General features: G+C 41.9%; 1 protein-coding gene across 2 annotated transcripts in view; it reads right to left on the minus strand.

The window, feature by feature from the left end:
* Positions 1–380: 380 nt before the first annotated feature.
* Positions 381–17,646, minus strand: part of ATAT1 (alpha tubulin acetyltransferase 1) — a 33,128-nt gene continuing 15,862 nt past the window's right edge. For both annotated transcript variants that reach the window (XM_087954400.1, XM_087954399.1), the window contains 3 exons: positions 6,266–6,363; positions 3,784–3,838; positions 381–1,124 (listed from right to left, as the gene is read on the minus strand). In XM_087954400.1, coding sequence (XP_087810526.1) covers positions 764–1,124; positions 3,784–3,838; positions 6,266–6,363 — 514 coding nt within the window. In that variant the 3' untranslated portion in view covers positions 381–763. The remainder of the gene's footprint in view (positions 1,125–3,783; positions 3,839–6,265; positions 6,364–17,646) is intronic.

Here is a 17,646-nt window from a genome sequence, read left to right on the forward strand (position 1 = left end):
GGAATTTGAAATACAGTTTCAGATACAGTAACAGCTAACTAAACAAACTTCCATTTGAAAAGAAGAAATTAGAAGAATTTCAAAGTGGGAAAAAACTAGCATAAAGCAAACAAGGCCATACCCTTCAAATACAGGCAGGTGTGAGGAGGTCTCTGAATTACAACTTCTGTACCCTTCATCATTGACCACGTTAACTGGAGCTGCTGTCAGTTGTACTTTAACATCGTCTAGACCAGGGGTGTCCAACCTTGGCAACTTTAAGACTTGTGGACTTCAACTCCCAGAATTCCTCAGCCAGCAAAGCTGGCTGAGGAATTCTGGGAGTTGAAGTCCACAAGTCGTAAAGTTGCCAAGGTTGGACACCCCTGGTCTAGAGAGCGAGAGTTCCCAATCTTGGCAACTTTCTAGATGTATGGACTTCAACTCCCAGAATTGCCCAACCAACATAACTGACTAGGAAATTATGGGAGTTAAAAGTTTACATATTTTAATTTGCCAAGCTTGGGAACTGCTGTTCCAGAGGGCCAGATTCATCACCCCCCCAATGTATGGAGTGAGTAGCAAACAATGTTAAATGGCTTGTACTCTGATCTAAGGAAGCAAACCTAAGAAAAGTTATGCTGCTACTTTAGTCAGATCTAATAACGGAGAATATGAATACTTCAATAATTAATACTTTAAATAGGCTGTTGGCAATGTTCTCCTACTTCCTATAGACAACATTATCTGTTAATTCAACAGCCATGATTTTGACTCATTTCCTTTACCAAGGTCTAGTATTGCAATACAGATACTTGTGGTGGATCCACTTGGCTTCATAAGGACTTCCTGCTACTATCCACAGTGGCTTCCTCTGACATGAGTTTGGAGCCAGATTGTACAGCCCCTTATTCTGCTTCAGAGGAATCCAGGGAACATGATGCTTACTTTTGCCAATGGCATTCTTGTAGGGGACTGTTAAAGCATTGGAGTTCTTTGTCTTTTCCCCAAAGGCTGGTTCATCGAGATCTTGAGCATCCATCATGGGAGGTGAAGATTCTTCAGGAACTTGGGCTGTCTCTTCCATCTGCCTAATGATCATTGGTTCTAGATCATGGGGATGGCTCAGAGCAGTGCCTTTAAGTCTAAGGGAGAGAAAGAGCAGTTATCTAGATAGATCAGGAAAGATTTAAAAAAAAACAGGTAGGTAATTTTACAGATGTGTAATTGTGGATGTACTGTATAAAACTGGCCCACCAGAGCAGGAAGGTAGGACATGTTGCGTACCCCAAGTATTAGGGAAGTATATCTGGTGGGCACAAGAAAAAGGGTCCTCCCTCTCTCTGGTGGCTCCCTCCCTATGGAATATCATACCCCTGGAGATAGGACAGCTGGCTCCCACCCTGATATTTTTCTGAAAGCCTGAAGACCTGGTTCTGTCAGCAGGCTTGAAGACCCCAAGTTGATATGAAACCAATCAAGTGGCTGGTTTGATCGTACTGTCATCAGTGTATGGGGGTGTTGGATTGTGGATTAGTAATGTTGCAAGTTGCTAAGAGTTACCACATGTGAATTGAATTGGTATATAAATTTGTTAAATTATGTAGGTTTACAGGTGAAACTCGAAAAATTAGAATATCGTGCAAAAGTACATTTATTTCAGTAATGCAACTTAAAAGGTGAACCTAATATATGAAATAGACTCATTACATGCAAAACAAGATAGTTCAAGCCGTGATGTGTCATAATTGAGATGATTATGGCTTACAGCTCATGAAAACCCCAAATCCACAATCTCAGAAAATTAGAATATTGTGAAAAGGTTCAATATTCTCAGCTCAAAGTGTCCCCACTCTAATCGGCTAATTAAGCCATATCACTTGCAAAGGGTTCCTGAGCCTTTAAATGGTCTCTCAGTCTGGTTCAGTAGGAATCACAATCATGGGAAAGACTGCTGACCTGACAGTTGTGCAGAAAACCATCACTGACACCCTCCATAAGGAAAGCCTCAAAAGGTAATTGCAAAAGAAGTTGGATGTTCCCAAAGTGCTGTATCAAAGCACATTAATAGAAAGTTATGTGGAAGGGAAAAGTGTGGAAGAAAAAGGTGCACAAGCAGCAGGGATGACCACAGCCTGGAGAGGATTGTCAGAAAAAGGCAATTCAAAAGTGTTGGGGACTTTCACAAGGAGTGGACTGAGGCTGGAGTCAGTGCATCAAGAGCCACCACACACAGACAGATCCTGAACATGGGCTTCAAATGCCGTATTCCTCTTGTCAAGCCGCCCCTCAACAACAAACAATGTCAGAAGCAAAAAAAACAGACCTGGTCTATTGCTCAGTGGTCCAAAGTCCTCTTTTCTGATGAGAGCAACTTTTGCATCTCATTTGGAAACCAAGGACCCAGAGTCTGGAGGAAGAATGGAGAGGCACACACTGCAATATGCTTGAAGTCCAGTGTGAAGTTTCCATAGTCTGTGTTGATTTGGGGAGCCATGTCATCTGCTGGTGTTGGTCCACTGTGCTTCATTAAGTCCAGGGTCAACACAGCCGTCTACCAGGAAATTTTGGAGCACTTCATGCTTCCTTCCGCAGACGAGCTTTATGGGGATGTTGACTTCATTTTCCAGCAGGACTTGGCACCTGCCCACACTGCCAAAAGTACCAAAATTTGGTTCAATGACCGTGGGATTACTGTGCTTGATTGGCCAGCAAACTCGCCTGACCTGAACCCCATAGAGAATCTATGGGGCACTGCCAAGAGAAAGATGAGAGACATGAGACCGAACAATGCAGAAGAGCTGAAGGCCACTATTGAAGCATCCTGATCTTCCATAACGCCTCAGCAGTGCCACAGGCTGATAGCTTCCATGCCCTGCCGTATTGAGGCAGTGATTGCTGCAAAAGGGGCTCAGACCAAGTACTGAGTACATATGCATGCTTATACTTTTCAGAGGTCCGATATTGTTCTATGTACAATCCTTGTTTTATTGATTGCATGTAATATTCTAATTTTCTGAGATTGTGGATTTGGGGTTTTCATGAGCTGTAAGCCATAATCATCACAATTATGACACATCACGGCTTGAACTATCTTGCTTTGCATGTAATGAGCCTATCTCATATATTAGGTTCACCTTTTAAGTTGCATTACTGAAATAAATGAACTTTTGCACGATATTCTAATTTTTCGAGTTTCACCTGTATAGCTTTTACAGCACTTTTCTACCTCAACATCCATTGGCTAAAGTGGATTAGTTTTCTTATTCCCGTAGTAGAAACTGCTGAAGGGGAGAAAAACCCAGAAACTTATCATGTAGAAGATGAATCAGAGTTGCTCCAGAAGACTGGACAAGAAACAATCGGTTCACATGACAAAGGAACAGATGTTAGGAAGGCATCTGGAATCATTTCCTAATGGCAAGAGCTGTTTAACCATGGAACTGGCTGACTTGGGAGATGGTGAACTCGCCTTCATTGGAGATGTTTAAATAAAAGTTGGGTCTTCTTCTGATTTGGATGTTAGTGGATTCTTGAACTGCTTTACAACAGTACTAATTGGTGTAAGTGTAGTTGTAGCTCAACATCTGGAAGGTGCTGAACTGGGTTGGGGAAGGCTCTGTCATTTTCTAATTCCAATCCAACTGTCGCTTCATAGCTAGTCTCCCTAGTTCATCTGCTGTTATTATAGTGTTGTGCTTATAGTATCAATGCAGGCTGAGCTATCAAGCTTTTTGACCCTCTGTGATTCTTTGGAAATGAAGATGAAAAGAAGTAGAGAGAGAGAGAAAGGGAAAGACTTACTTGCTGTCTGATCTCTGAGTTGCTTTTGGTGAATCAGAGTTATCTTTTATATCCCCTAAAAAAATAGGAAGAAGTCAGGTTCAGATGTCACTTTACTAATGCATGCTAATATATTGTAGGCTCTATGTTCTGTTCTGAAAAGGCTGTTTAATGTGCAAAAATTAAAGACTGTTCCAGATGAGATTTTAATTGTATAATCATTTGCTGCTTGATCAATGGGGCATAATGTCCCCCCCCCCCCATAATGCATCTGCTAGGGTCCCACATGAAACTGTAGATCACATCGTGACATAAGCGGAGGGCATATATCGGTCCAGTATTTGATTTTTTAAATATAAATGATGCTGTGCTTCAATGGTTAGATGGCCTAGACATAATGCACTCCTGAATTAATATGATACACACTGTAGTCTTACATGCAACTGGCCTTTTGAGGGTAACCATAATGCTGATGCGGCCCTCAATGAAATTGAGTTTGACATCCCTGGCCTAGACACTATTTAAACATAGGTCTTTTTAACATTTATATTTTATTGGGTTCTACTAATTTAGTTGAAATTCTAATATGTATTGCTAGTCCATGTATGATATGCCATATGTTAAATAAATAAATGTGCTGCTTTGTTCATGGAATTTTATAGGTGGACATAATCTTCTCCTGCTGTAATCTTTCCAACTTTTTTTTCTTACAGAAAGCTGGTGAGTATCATTAGCAATCTTCCGCTTAAGCTGGGCAAACCTGGTTTTATGGCAGGAAAAATACAAGCTCAAATACATGTGTTTGAACATTAAATAATCTCACTTGCAAAGTGGATCTTGCACACACAAGGGAAAATTTGAAACCCTCAAGAGCAACGTTCAGTATCTTGAGAATCCTAACATCTGCATTTTTGTTTTGAATGAGGATCTAGGTCCTAGTGTATTGTTTTATAAATAAGAAAAGACTGCCTTAAACACAGGTTTAAGGAGGAAGAATGGACCTGTCCCATCTATGTCAGCACATGTAGTCCTCGACTTACAAACACAATTGAGCCCAACATTTCTGTTACTAAGTGAAATTATTTAAGTGAGTTTTGCCCCATTTTACAACCTTTCTTGCCGCAAGTGAATCCCTGCAGTTGTTCAGTTAGTAACAGGGTTGTTAAGTAAATCTGGTTTCCCCATTGACTTTGCTTGTCAGAAGGTTGCAAAAGGGGATTACATGATCTTGGAACATAGCAATGGTCATAAGTATCAACCAGTTGCCAAGCATCTGAATTTTGATCTCATGACCATGGGGATGATACAAAGATTGAAAAATGAAAAATGGTCAGGTCACTTTTTTTAGTTAAATGAACTGTTGTAAGTTGGGAACCACCTGTATTATTATTAAGGAGCCTCTGTGGCTCAGTGGTTATGAGTGCAGGACTGCAAGCTACTTCTGCAGCCAGCTGTCTACAATTTGGCAGTTCAAATCCCACCAGGCTCAAGGTTGACTCATCCTTCCAAGGTGGGTCAAATGAGGGCCCAAATTGACTGTAAACTGCTTAAAGAGGGCTGTAAAGCACTAAAGTGGTATAAGTCTAAGTGCTATTGCTATTATACAATAGAGTGATAAGAGAACTACGTTTTCCACACAGAGGTTCCATCTTTCATTCTCAGTTAATGAATCAACTCAACAGAGGGGGAAAAATGCGGCCTTGGCTAGATGGATCAAAAAGATGACCCAGAATAAAGAAAATTCTTATTTTTTTTCACAAACAGGCAAGCATGGCAAACATCTTCACGGGCTTGAGGGTTCTTTGCAAGTATTTGTTTCAAAGGGAATCTTTTGGAATAGCCAAGGGCAACCTCTGGCCCACGGCCCTAGTCATTGGATGAATGCCTATTTCGGTGAAGTAATTTTGTTGTGGGTGTTTCACCTTTTGGGGATTGATGTTTTTCCCATCTGTTATTTGAATGTGGCCACAGGCAACATGCAGACTTCCACTCCCCAGAGCATTCACATCAGTGTTTTACATATTCCCAGACTCTTTTGGGGTAAAGTTAATAGCTAAGTCTAAATGTGAACATCTAGGTAGTCCTTGAGTTATGGCAGCAATGGAGCCTACTCATCACGGTCGTAACTCAGGATGGTCATAAAGCAAGTTGGTCACGTGACTGACCCTATTTCACAACCTTTTTTTGTGGTGGGTTATTAAGCAAATGGAGTGGTCATTAAGCAAACCGATGGTTTGCCATTGGTGCAGCTTTGCCCCACAGAAATTGGAATGAAATGCCAGTTTTTGGCAAAACGGTTGTAAAATGTGGTTATGTGATCGCAGAATGCCGCAAACAGCCATAAATGTGGTCCAGTTGTCAAGTATCCACAGTGCAGTCATGTGACCCAGGGAGAAGGGTTGAAAGTTGGAATTTCGAACGATAAGTAGGTCCATCAGACCTTCAAACAGTTGCTAAGTAACCCCACACACACACACCCCCACACTCATCAGATGTCACTCACCTGGTCTGTTCTCAGGCTCTTCTGCACTTTCAGCAGAGTTCTTGAAGCGGCTGTAGGACCACTTTTTAGCTATCAGGCTGTCCTTTTCAGAGCTCCCCCTGGAGGAAGGGAGGGGAAAAACAAGCAGGGGGTGGAGATGATGAGGCAGCAGCAAGCAATGGGTGAGACAGGAGCATCAAGCCAAAATGCAACAGGGCAAAGGATGTGCTATAGAGGTAAAGACACATGAAATGGAATCAAGACAGGGGACCACAGTTTCCTTTGCTCAGGAAGGACATTTACAATATTTTTATACCTCTAAAAACTTCATCCATAAAAAAAATTAAACACTGTCCTAGTATCTGTCCATCTAAAAAATACAATTCATAAAAACCTAACGTATATTATGCTACAGTCTTGAAAAAGAAGTGAAAATGTCTACTGTTAGCAAAGCAGATGGGGGACATGTCTGAGCAGAAGACAGTAGAGAAAGAATCTCAAGGATCTGGGGAGACTCCTGTCCTTTTAAGGCTGTAACTGCTGGAACCTACCATCATTTTTTGGCCACCACACCATGCCAAGTTAAGAGGGAGGGGTCCTTGGTGCTCTCTGAGCTTGTTTTCTTGCAGATAACATCACCAGTGCTAGTTAGGGTAACGAAACACCTGCAAGAAAACCATCAAGCTCAGAGAGCAAGAAGGATCCCTCATTTCAACTACAAATATTCTCCTTTAAAGTTAAGAGTCTGGTTCTTTGGAAAATCAAAAGTGATTGGAAAAGAGACTGACAGCAGACAAGGTGTGAGATAACTCTCACCGACGACAAAGCATCAGCCCACAAGAACCCTACGAAGCAGTTCTAGCAGACAATCCTGGCAAAAGGATATCACAAAGGAGGAGGTGTGAGTGACTGAGCATCATCGGGCTTCACATCGGATGGTCAACCCAGCCTGATACTATTGTAGACTTCTGTTAACCCAATGCAGGTAGTCGTTGCTTGGTGAAAGCAACTAGGATCAGGAACACTGTTGCTAAGCAAGCAGTTGTTGACTGCACCGATGTATGATGGCAGTTCCACCCTCTCACTTGCCACTGTTAAGGCAAACCTTTAACGGCATCCCAGGGTCACACGATCATCATTGGCAACCTCCCGTTGGCTTCCCCACTGTCTTTGCTTGTTGGGGAAGCTGGCCGTGAAGGTTGCAAACAGCGACCATGTCACTGTGGGATGTAACTGGTTGCTAAGTGCCTAAATTGTGATCATGGGACTGTGGGGATGCTGTAAGAGCCACAACTATGAGGACCCATCGTAAATTTCTCTCATTCAGCACTGGCATAACTTAGAAAGATCACTGAAGGAGTGGATGTTAAATGGGGACTCTTAAGAATCTTAAGAGGCCCAACAGATATTCTGCCTGCAGCAAGCTACAAATCAGCTGATTAGCTGGAAGCTCTCTAGTGTTTTATGGGATTACAACTATATATATCAGTGGTCCCCAAACTTGGCAACTTTAAGACTTGTGGACTTCAACTATGCTGGCTGAGAAATTCTGGGAATTGAAGTCCAGAAGTCTTAAGGTTGCCAAGTTTGGGGACTTCTAATATATATAGTATAGGTTTGGGTTGTTTTTTTTTTTTTTGCTTTTTCACTCGTAAAAGTGGGGAGGAAACTGTCATGAATATGCACAAAGGTTATTAAGTCTCTCTCTTATCTACACAGATATGCCCCTTAATGTCCACCCCAACCCTCAGGTGGCTTTGTCTGCAGTGCTTACAGCAAAAAATAAAATAAAAATAAAAATAAAGGAAAAAAGCCTAATTCTGCTCCACAGGTTTAATCCATGGCACCTTCAGTCCAAGCATTGGGGAAGCGAACTCTACTAATGTTGACTACAATGACTGGAAGGGAATGGTAATCCAATTCAGTGGAAGGAGAAAGCTGGAATATCTAAGTAATGAAATGGACTATAACATGGGTGTCAAACTTGCTGGATCATGTTGCTGTCATGTGTCACATCCGGCCTGTGGGCTGCCAGTTTTGACACCCCTGGGCTATAAGATCTCAGGATTCATTAGCATGTACTTCCCTTCTATATTCTGCATCTCCCATACATAACAATCTGTTTTTACCAGTACAGCAGATTATAAGGTAGCATTTTATAAATTAAATGCTTCTGCTTACAAAAATGCATATTGCATATGTCTGCTTGCAGTACAAACAATTCCTGAGGTCTTATTTTTTCCCTACCCAAAATCGCCTTGCCGTGGAGAAAGAAGAATACAAGATATCAGGAGATAAATTCAAGTCACATCTTTAATTTAATTTTTCCCCATCTTATTTTTCCCTTTCATATTATCTCTCTTCAATCATCCTGAGCGAATCATCAAGATGTCTTAATAAGTGATTAGAACATCTATGACAGTCTTGGTAGAGCAACCGTTTGTGGTTTTTGGCTCAACGAGCCCTATGGCAGTGGTTAAAGTGCAATATTGTAGGCAAACTCTGCCCACAGCCTGGAGTTTGATCCTGACAGGGCTCAAGGTTGGCTTAGCTTTCCATCTGCCCGAGGTTGGTAAAATGAGGGCCCAGATTGTTGAGGGCAATATGCAGAGAATGCTGACATTGTAAACCTCACACAGAGGATTGTAAAGGGCTATGGGGCAGGAGCAGTATAAATGCTATTGGCATTGCAATATCTGTAGCTCTGGTGTAGGATGAGGTGAGGGTTTGTCCTCCAAGCTTGTGGGTTGGTTTCCGTTTAGTTACCAGGCTAGGTAACATCTGCAGTGGAGATTAGGGGATGCCCCTTTCGGGGAAGCTATTGGCAATGCTAGCAATTTCTTGAGTTTGAAACTTCCTATAGAATCCCAAGAGATCTCCATCTGTGTTTGTCCTTCTGTGACTCTGCAACAAGTGTTACACAAAAGACCACCCCAAGAGGGCCCATTTTATAAGAATGGAGCAAACCCACAAAGGTTGCTAATGGCCACAGAACAATATAAAACTTCTACTGGTCCATGTTCCCCAACTCTTCAGTGGGCCCATTCATGTGTTGGAGAAGTGGGCCACAGAAGTATGGCCAGTTTTTCCAGAAGCTAGTGACAAAAAGACAAAAACACACCTTATAATGTTTAAAAAATCCAAACTTTATTATTGTTGAAATGTAAACAAAAGTTCATTATTTGATCACGCCACACACTAAACAGCCAAAGGCAAGTCAGGATCTTGGCTGTTTTGATCAGAAGGGATGGGGAACAAGAAGGTAGAACAGGGAACTGCTGGAAAACTGCCAGACCAAAAAAAAAAAAAAGGAAAAAGGGGAAGGGACAGAATAAGTGAGAGAGAGAAAGAGTCCTCCACAAATGAAACAGAGTTGACATCTACTGCAGCCTTCCCACCTAGGGAATCATGGGAACTGGGTTAACACCTTTGGAGGTGTTGGGGAAGTCCAGCCTATGGTGTTCTACAAGGAACCTTCAGTAAAGTCTGTCACTGGGTTGAGGATAGCAGACACAACTCTGGCTGCCAATCTGACCTCCTTCGATGTTGACTTCCAAATTTCTTCCACCGGGAAAATGGAAGACAGGAGAAATGCAATACTGGATCAAACAGGTTTGTTGGAGGGCCCAGGTGGATGCTTTGAAAAATGGGGAAACCAGCATGGTTCCAACTGATAGCATAGCGGCGTTCTCTTTGTGCTTTGTTCTCAGCACCAAGTCTTCTGACTTTGAGTATCATACCGTTCCCTGACAGACTAGTTCTCTGGATTTCTAGTATAGATCAGGGGTGTCAAAATCGTGGCGTCACGTTGTCGTCACGTGAAGTATCGCGACTTTTGCCCCCTTTGCTAAACCGGGGGGAAGGCGTGGCCAGCGTGTGATGCATCCGGCCCGCGGGCTGGGAGTTCGACAGCCCTGGTATACATGGTGAAGCTCAGCATCACTCAGGTGCCTGATGTCAAGAGAAAATGGTGATCAACTCAAAAGGAGGGGAAGAGGAGGAGGCATTTGGCTTCAGATTAATCATTCAGAGCCCCCGGGGTTTTGTTAAATGAGTAGTGAGAGCAAATATATTGGCATCGGGGTAAAAACAGGCCTAAAAATGAACTCTGGTAAAAAAAAAAAATCTCAAAAGATACAAGAACAAATTAGTACTGCTCAAAGGCAAGAAGGATTTTTAGTATCCTGACTTCAAATCAGAATTATTTTTTTAGCCCAACCTTTCCTCAAGCTGCTTGGAAAGATCCTAGAGCATAGATCTCCCCGTTCGTTTCATTTTTGCAGGATGAGGAAATCTGGCTAAGGGAGAAATAATCTGATCCAGGTCATCCAACAGGCATCATAACAATGGGGATTCAGCCTAAGAAGACTCGTCCCATCCTATTACCAGTATTTTTTCCCCAATATTAAAAACTGGTTCCATAATGAAGCTTTTCTCAAACCAGTTCCCTCCAGATGATGGCCTTTAGTTCCTCAGAATCTCAAGGCAACACAGCCATTCTCACAATCTAACACATCTGGATGGCACCAGGTTGTGGACATGCAGATGTGTTAGAATAGATGGTGCCTAGTTGTTCTTCCATTTGACACCCTCTGGCCTTAGACTACAATGGCCACTGCAGTAATCCTAGCTGGCACAGCAAACACATCTGCAGAGTTACACAACTGGACAGAATAAGGAGGGTTAGTACACGTACCAACCACACTGAGAAAGCTAACCAATTGTGTATTTGTTGGACCAATTTTTCCTCCCCTGGCACAGTATTTGAATGAACTTGGCACATATTTGCTTCCCCGTTTTCCTTCCCTTATAACAAATAGAACGTTTGATTATAATATAACAATTCTTGGTTTTCCTCACCTGACTCCTAACAGCTTCCTCTTGACACTATCTTACCAATTCTCCCTTCCGTGCTTACAAATCTGGACTCTTAATCTCAGCTCCTAATTTTTTCATTTCCTTCTCCAAATTCCCAAAATCTCTTTCAGTTCAGATCTGAAAATGAAGCTCAGAGCTTCAGCTTCTCCTGCTTTTGAGGAGCATGGCAACTGTTTTGGGTTGAAAACATCAAACACATTTTTTTTGACCTACTAAGCAAACACCTCAACAGCGTTGAGGCTGACCAAAGGGCAATAACCTACCACAGGCAGAATAATATTTAAAAGACAACATATAAGCACAAGCAACTGACCACAAAACAGAGAGAGACTAGAAAATGGCATCGGGCAGAAACAGCAAAGAATTTAGCACTTGTATTTCCTTTAGAGGTTGTGGATCAGATTAATGGCTGGGGCTTCATTCTATACAAGCTATAGGACCCACATGGTTCAAAGCTTACCTTTTACAGGTAGTCCTTGACTTACAACAGTTTGTTTGGTGACCATTTGAAGTTACTGAAAAAAGTGACTTATGATCGTTTTTTACTTTATAGCATCCCCATAGTCATGTGATCAAAATTTGATCACGTGGCAGCTGGATCATATTTATGATGGTTGCAGAATCCGAGGGTCACAAGCAAAGTCAATGGAGAAGCCAGATTCACTTTACAACTGTGTTACTAACTTAACAACTGCAATGATTCACTTAACAACTGAGGCAAGAAAAATCACAAAATGTGACAAAACTTACATAATTCCGTACCTCAGTTAGCAATGGAAGTTTTGGGCTCAATTATGATTGTAAACCGAGAACTACCTACATTCTTCCCAAGCCATGGCAAATTCAGAGGCACGTGAAAGGAAATACTGTATGTATGTTAAGCTTCCAGCAGAATTTCAAATTAAAGCAGAAATTCCGGCCTTCTGGCACCACTGTGATGTTGTTGTTACTGTTATTATTTTTGTCCGCTTTTTAACATACCTCAGTCAACTCAAGGCAGTGAGCATACTTAAACCTCTTGCCTATTTTCCTCACAACAACCCTGTGAGGTAGGTTGGGCTGAAAGAGAATGACTAGTCCAAAATCACCTAGACGATTTTCATGCCTAAGGGAAGACTAGAACTCAGTTCCCTGGCTTCTAGGTCAGCCACTTTACCACTACACCACACTGGCTCTCTAAGTCATCTCCAAGTACAGCCCAGAGTTATGGAAGGACGTTTGACTCTACTCTGCAAAGGTCTTTGCATGACCCTCAGAGAAATGGACCTATAGTCAAAACAAAAGCAAAGGCAGTAAATAATTAGACTCATGGATATGTAAATTCCATCAGCAAAAGGGTCATACCAGACTTTACATTTATGGCTCACCAAGGAACAATTACCTAAGTAAGATCCTCATATTGTGAGGTGGATGTTAAGAGGAAAACTTGATATCTTAGCTCCCTTAAAGTAGTTGCTTGGTCCTCAGCTTTCTCTAATCCCAGCAAAATTACCAAAAGGTTAAATTCTTTGGCTTCCCCAATCTGGAAGGCTCTGAGGCCAAAGGAACGACCTGTACATAAACCACAATTTTGCAACCCTATCATAGTTTTCATGTCAGTTATAATAAATCCTATTTTGGCTCCTCTCTCTTTCCCATCTCCTGTTACAACAGAGGAGGCCTCCCTAAATACTGATGTGAAGAACAGCAGGGAGGGAGGGGGAGAGAGAGAGAGAGAAAAAAAAATGGGATAGCATTGTCAACCAACTAATGGCTGGGCCTTTAGAGCTTTGGAGGAAGACTTCTAAGGAAGTCTTCTAACAGGGAGAAAAAAAAGTATCTGTAGCGGTGTTTCTGAACCTCAGCAATTTTAAGTTGTGTGGATTTCAACTGCCAGAGCTCCCCACCAGACGTCTGGGAGTTGTAGTCCTCACAGCTTAAAGCTGCTGAGGTTGAGAAACACTGCTCTAGTTGAAGAGGACCCTTCCTAAGTTCAGTTCCTAGGCCATCTGGTTAAACGTATCTAATTAGGCTGGAGAATTGCTGGCTATCAAAGCAATAACACCAGAAGTTGGACTTAGTCTAGAGCTGGAGTGTCAAACTCGTTTTCATTGAGGGCCACATCAGGGTTGTGTTTGACCTCGGGGGTGGGGGTGGGGCGTGGCCAGGGTGGGCGTGGCTAGCTCGACATCACTGATGTTCGGGGGGGGGGCTGTGGCGGTGGTGGCCCGAGCGCTCTGCCAGTGAAAACGGAGCTCAGGAGGGCCGCTCCATTTGTACTGGCAGAGGCACCACGGGCTGGTCCTTCGCTGTTTCCAGGGTGGCCCCATGGCCCAGATCTAAGCACCCCATGGACCGGATTCGGCCCTCGGGCCTTGAATTTGACACTCCTGGTCTAGAGCGTTTCATGTACTTCTTCTCATCCCTGCCCTACGTTGCCGCTGGCGCATTCTACAGCCCAGAAGAGCCTTAGTACATATTTTAATGCAGCCCTCCTAACTCTGAGCCTCCTAGCATTGGATCAGAATTGAGAGATAGGTTTTGGCTTTCCAACTATATCCAGCCTATTTTAAGTATATTACAAAGACACCGATTTTTTAATGATTCTTGAAGTGTTTGGCAGGTTTAAAAAACAGAGTTCACATGTGGCCTGGGAGCCGTCAAGGCTGCCCATTCAGACCTTGGCACATGCTTGTCTTTCCATCAGATCCTAAGATAATGAACATGATTTATTATCACCATTAGTCATTTAAAATGACACTCAATGGTAAATTTTGGTACCAAAAATCCAATGTACCAAACCCAAGAGAATGTCTTACAGTACTTAAATGCAAGTAGGTTTTATAATAAATAGTAAACTTTGCTGCAGACCTAAAGAAGAGTAAATTTCTGCTTCTTTCTTAAAAAAAAAAAAAAAAGACTACCGGCCATGTACTTTAACTCAGCCTCATTTAAAGGGTCCAAAACAGGGGTGGGATTCAATTGGTGTTACTATCGGTTCAGTGACTACGTTTTGCGCATGCTGTGCTACCTGAACAGCTGAAAAGCGCTGCGCACATGTGTGCAGCATTTGAAAAACCTCTTTTTCCCTGCTTTTTCAACCTTGTGCAAAGCAACTGAGGTTGAAAAAGCAGGAAATAAAGGACAGGTAAGAGCCCAGGCGGGTAGGTGGGCCAAAACAGCAGCAGACACAGAACCAGTTTGGTGTCTGCTGCTCTTCAGAGCTACCGGCTCTATAGAACCAGGCAGAACCGGTAGCATCCCAACCCTGGTCCAAAGGTATTTTTAAGACTGACCAAAGCACGCTTGTTAAAGAATATTTCTCATTGGATTCTGAATATGTATGTGTGTTTGAAAGTGAGTGAGACGGGAAGAAAGAGAATGAATAACATGATCGTAGGGAAAGACAGAATCTAGCAGTGTTTCTTTCCCTTGGTCAGGAACTGTGTATCTAAAATTTAAACGAAATCTTAGCAACTTAGCCTAACGCTGTCCTCTTATACATGTTTTTTTTCTCATTTCCATGATTCATTTTTGAATCAGAGATCCTGTGGAGAATCCTTTTTAACATCTTTTCCTAAACAGAAGGTCTTTTATCTTGAAATAGATCACCTGCCAACACCAGAACAGTATATAAATAAACCTCACTGGAACATTAATATTATAGTAGGTAGCTCAATGACAGTTTGCAAAGCTTTTGATTACTCTCTTAATTTTTCTTCACTCAGAACCTGCTGTGAAATAATCCTTTGTGATCTTACTTAAGAAGGTCTAGCTACGCTTTCTATTAACAACCAAGTAAAAACAGGCAGGTTTTTGACCTGCTGCAAACTCTCTGAAACCGTTTACTAGAGACAACACATGTACCAATGCCTCTACTAATTCACATTCAATTCTCTGAAAGAACAACATACATTATCTTCAAGATCTAAAGCCAACACAAGAAATGGCCCTCATCCACAGAGTAGTAATAGTATCAGTACTAAATTAAATTAAATTAAACCTTTACTGTAAAAGCCATCCGGCCCCACATCTGATACACTATAAGAGTACTCCTTTGTCTACCAGGTTCCCTCCAAAAAAGAGAATCCTTATGTAGTTCGATAATCATTTATGGCTGACAACTAATTTATCCTTTCCAACTTTGGGTTCCAGATTTCCCTTCTGATCATGTGATCTGTTTCATTTTTAGTGTTTTTGCTCTCTTTTTTTTTAAATCTAAGGCCATCCGGAATCATCTGGAGTTGGGCACCCTCTAATTTAATCTAATTTAGATTAAATTAAATTAAGTTAGTCATTGGCAAAATCCATGCTGTAGCAGGCATCCGTTAATATTACTGTAATGCCCGGTAACAAATCAGCACTAATCATTTCCCAGCTGTAAACTTAAACCCATTTAGGACCTAAAGCATAACTTCATAAATTGGTGGATCGAAAGGGCAAACCATCACGGAGGAGAATCCGCTCATCCACATCACAATTAGCTTCCATTTCTTAAGCACTTTTGGAAATCGTGATGTTAAAAAAGTGAAACCTAGACACACCCAATGTTATATCAATAAACCCACTTCCTTCGTAGGCTTATGCCCTTCCTTATAGGCTGGACCCATAAAGCTTATTAAAGAGAAGAGGATGAAGAAACTGGATGAAATTCAAATCTTGCTGCTAGAAAGTGCTCGAGACACAAGTAGAGGCCCAATGGTTGGGGAGACATAGCAGAGACCGGAGATCAATGGCTGTTTTCAGAGCGGTTCAGGGAGCTGGCAGTGGGAGATTGGAGGGTGGGGAGGAGAGAGAGAGAGAGAAAGAAAAGAAAGGAAGGGGGTGTGGATATTAAGAAAGACAAAAGAAGACAGGTTAGATCCCAGACTGAGAAAAGCAACCGTCCAATTAAAGAGAATAATCATTTCTCTGTTGAGAACAATGACACTACTTATAAATTGCAGAATCGTTATAGTCCTGAATTTACAACTATTCATTTAGGGTCCATTTGAAGTTATGGCACTGGAAAAAGTGACTTATGACCATTTTTCACACTTACAATCGTCGCAGCATCCTCATAATCATGTTATCAAAATTCAGATGCGTGGCAACTGGCTCGTATTTATGACGGTTGCAGGGTCCCAGGGTCATATGACCAGCTTTTGCGACCTTCTGACAAGCAAAGTCAATGGGGAAGCTAGATTCACTTAATAACTGTGTTACTAAACAACTGCAGTGATTCACTTAACAACTGTGTCAAGAAAGGACTTAAAATGAGGTAAAACTGACATAACAATTGTCCCACTTAGCAACAGAAATTTGGGGCTCAATTGTGGTCGTAAGTCGAGGCCTACCTGTATACTCTTGATCAGTGGTGGGATTCAAAACTTTTTGCTACCGGTTCTGTGGGTGTGGCATGGTGGGCTTGGCTTGGTGGGTGTGGCAGGGGAAGGATATTGCAAAATCCCCATTCCCTCCCCACCCCACTAACCTGCTTTCCAGCTCCATTCTCCTGTACAAGGCAACCAAAGAAGACCCAGCCGATCAGCTGGGACTCAGGAGGCAGAGAATAGATGGGGGCGGGGGCAGTCAGAGGTGGTATCTGCCGGTTCTCCAAACTACTCAAAATTTCCGCTACCGGTTTTCCAGAACTGGTCAGAACCTGCTGAATACCACCTCTGCTCTTGATGCTGGAGTATTACTACACAGGTAGTTCTCAACTTACGACCAGAATTGGGACAGGAATTTTGGTCCTTAAATCAAGAAGATTGTTAAATCGAGGCACCCACGTGACCTGATCCTATATTACAACTGTTTTTGTTGGGGTCATTAAATGAATCACAGTGTTGTTAAGTCCAAATCCATTCTCCTGAATGGGCATTTTTGCCAGCAAACCTTTTTTTTTTCCAAGTTGTGATCACATGATCCTGCAAACAGTTGTAAATGTGAGACAGCTGCCAAGCACCAGAAATGCAATCATTTGACTTGTGGGGGTGAGGTGACATTTTACAACAGCCAGAACTACTCTATGCACTGTGTAGCACACTTTCCAAGGTAGTAGCTCCAAATGGTAATTAGATAAACCAGTCATAAATCAAGTACTACCTGTACTTAGTTAAAGTACTGTACTTTAATCATAGTGATGGTCACAAAAAGTGTCAATTAGTTGGTTCTGATTTCTTAGATCAGTAATTTTATCTATTTTTGCCTACTCTACTCTTGAAAGGCTATCATTTATATGGCAATTTACAGAAGCAATAATAAAGACTGAAATGCAAAGAAAATAGCAGGATTCATACGTTGTGTTCAGAAGTTGGCTTGATTACAGATCAGTGTGTTGTGTAAACACAGCCAATTATAGTTTATTTAATAAGCCAAACTTAAGCCATGAGCAATGTGTGAGTGAAGCCAATGAGTTCTCAACAGAAGCAACTGCACTAAAAACACAAAATTATGTGGAAGCAGTTTTAGGACAGTCTATAAAATAGGTTTTGTTTAACCAGATTAAAAAATCTGGGTCGCCAAAATGGCCAGGTTTCGAGCTGGTGTTATACGTTAGACAA

The sequence above is a fragment of the Notechis scutatus genome, chromosome 2 (assembly GCF_049901735.1).
Source record: "Notechis scutatus isolate UNSWTSFEM ecotype Mainland chromosome 2, rNotScu1.2, whole genome shotgun sequence".
NCBI lineage: Eukaryota > Metazoa > Chordata > Lepidosauria > Squamata > Elapidae > Notechis > Notechis scutatus.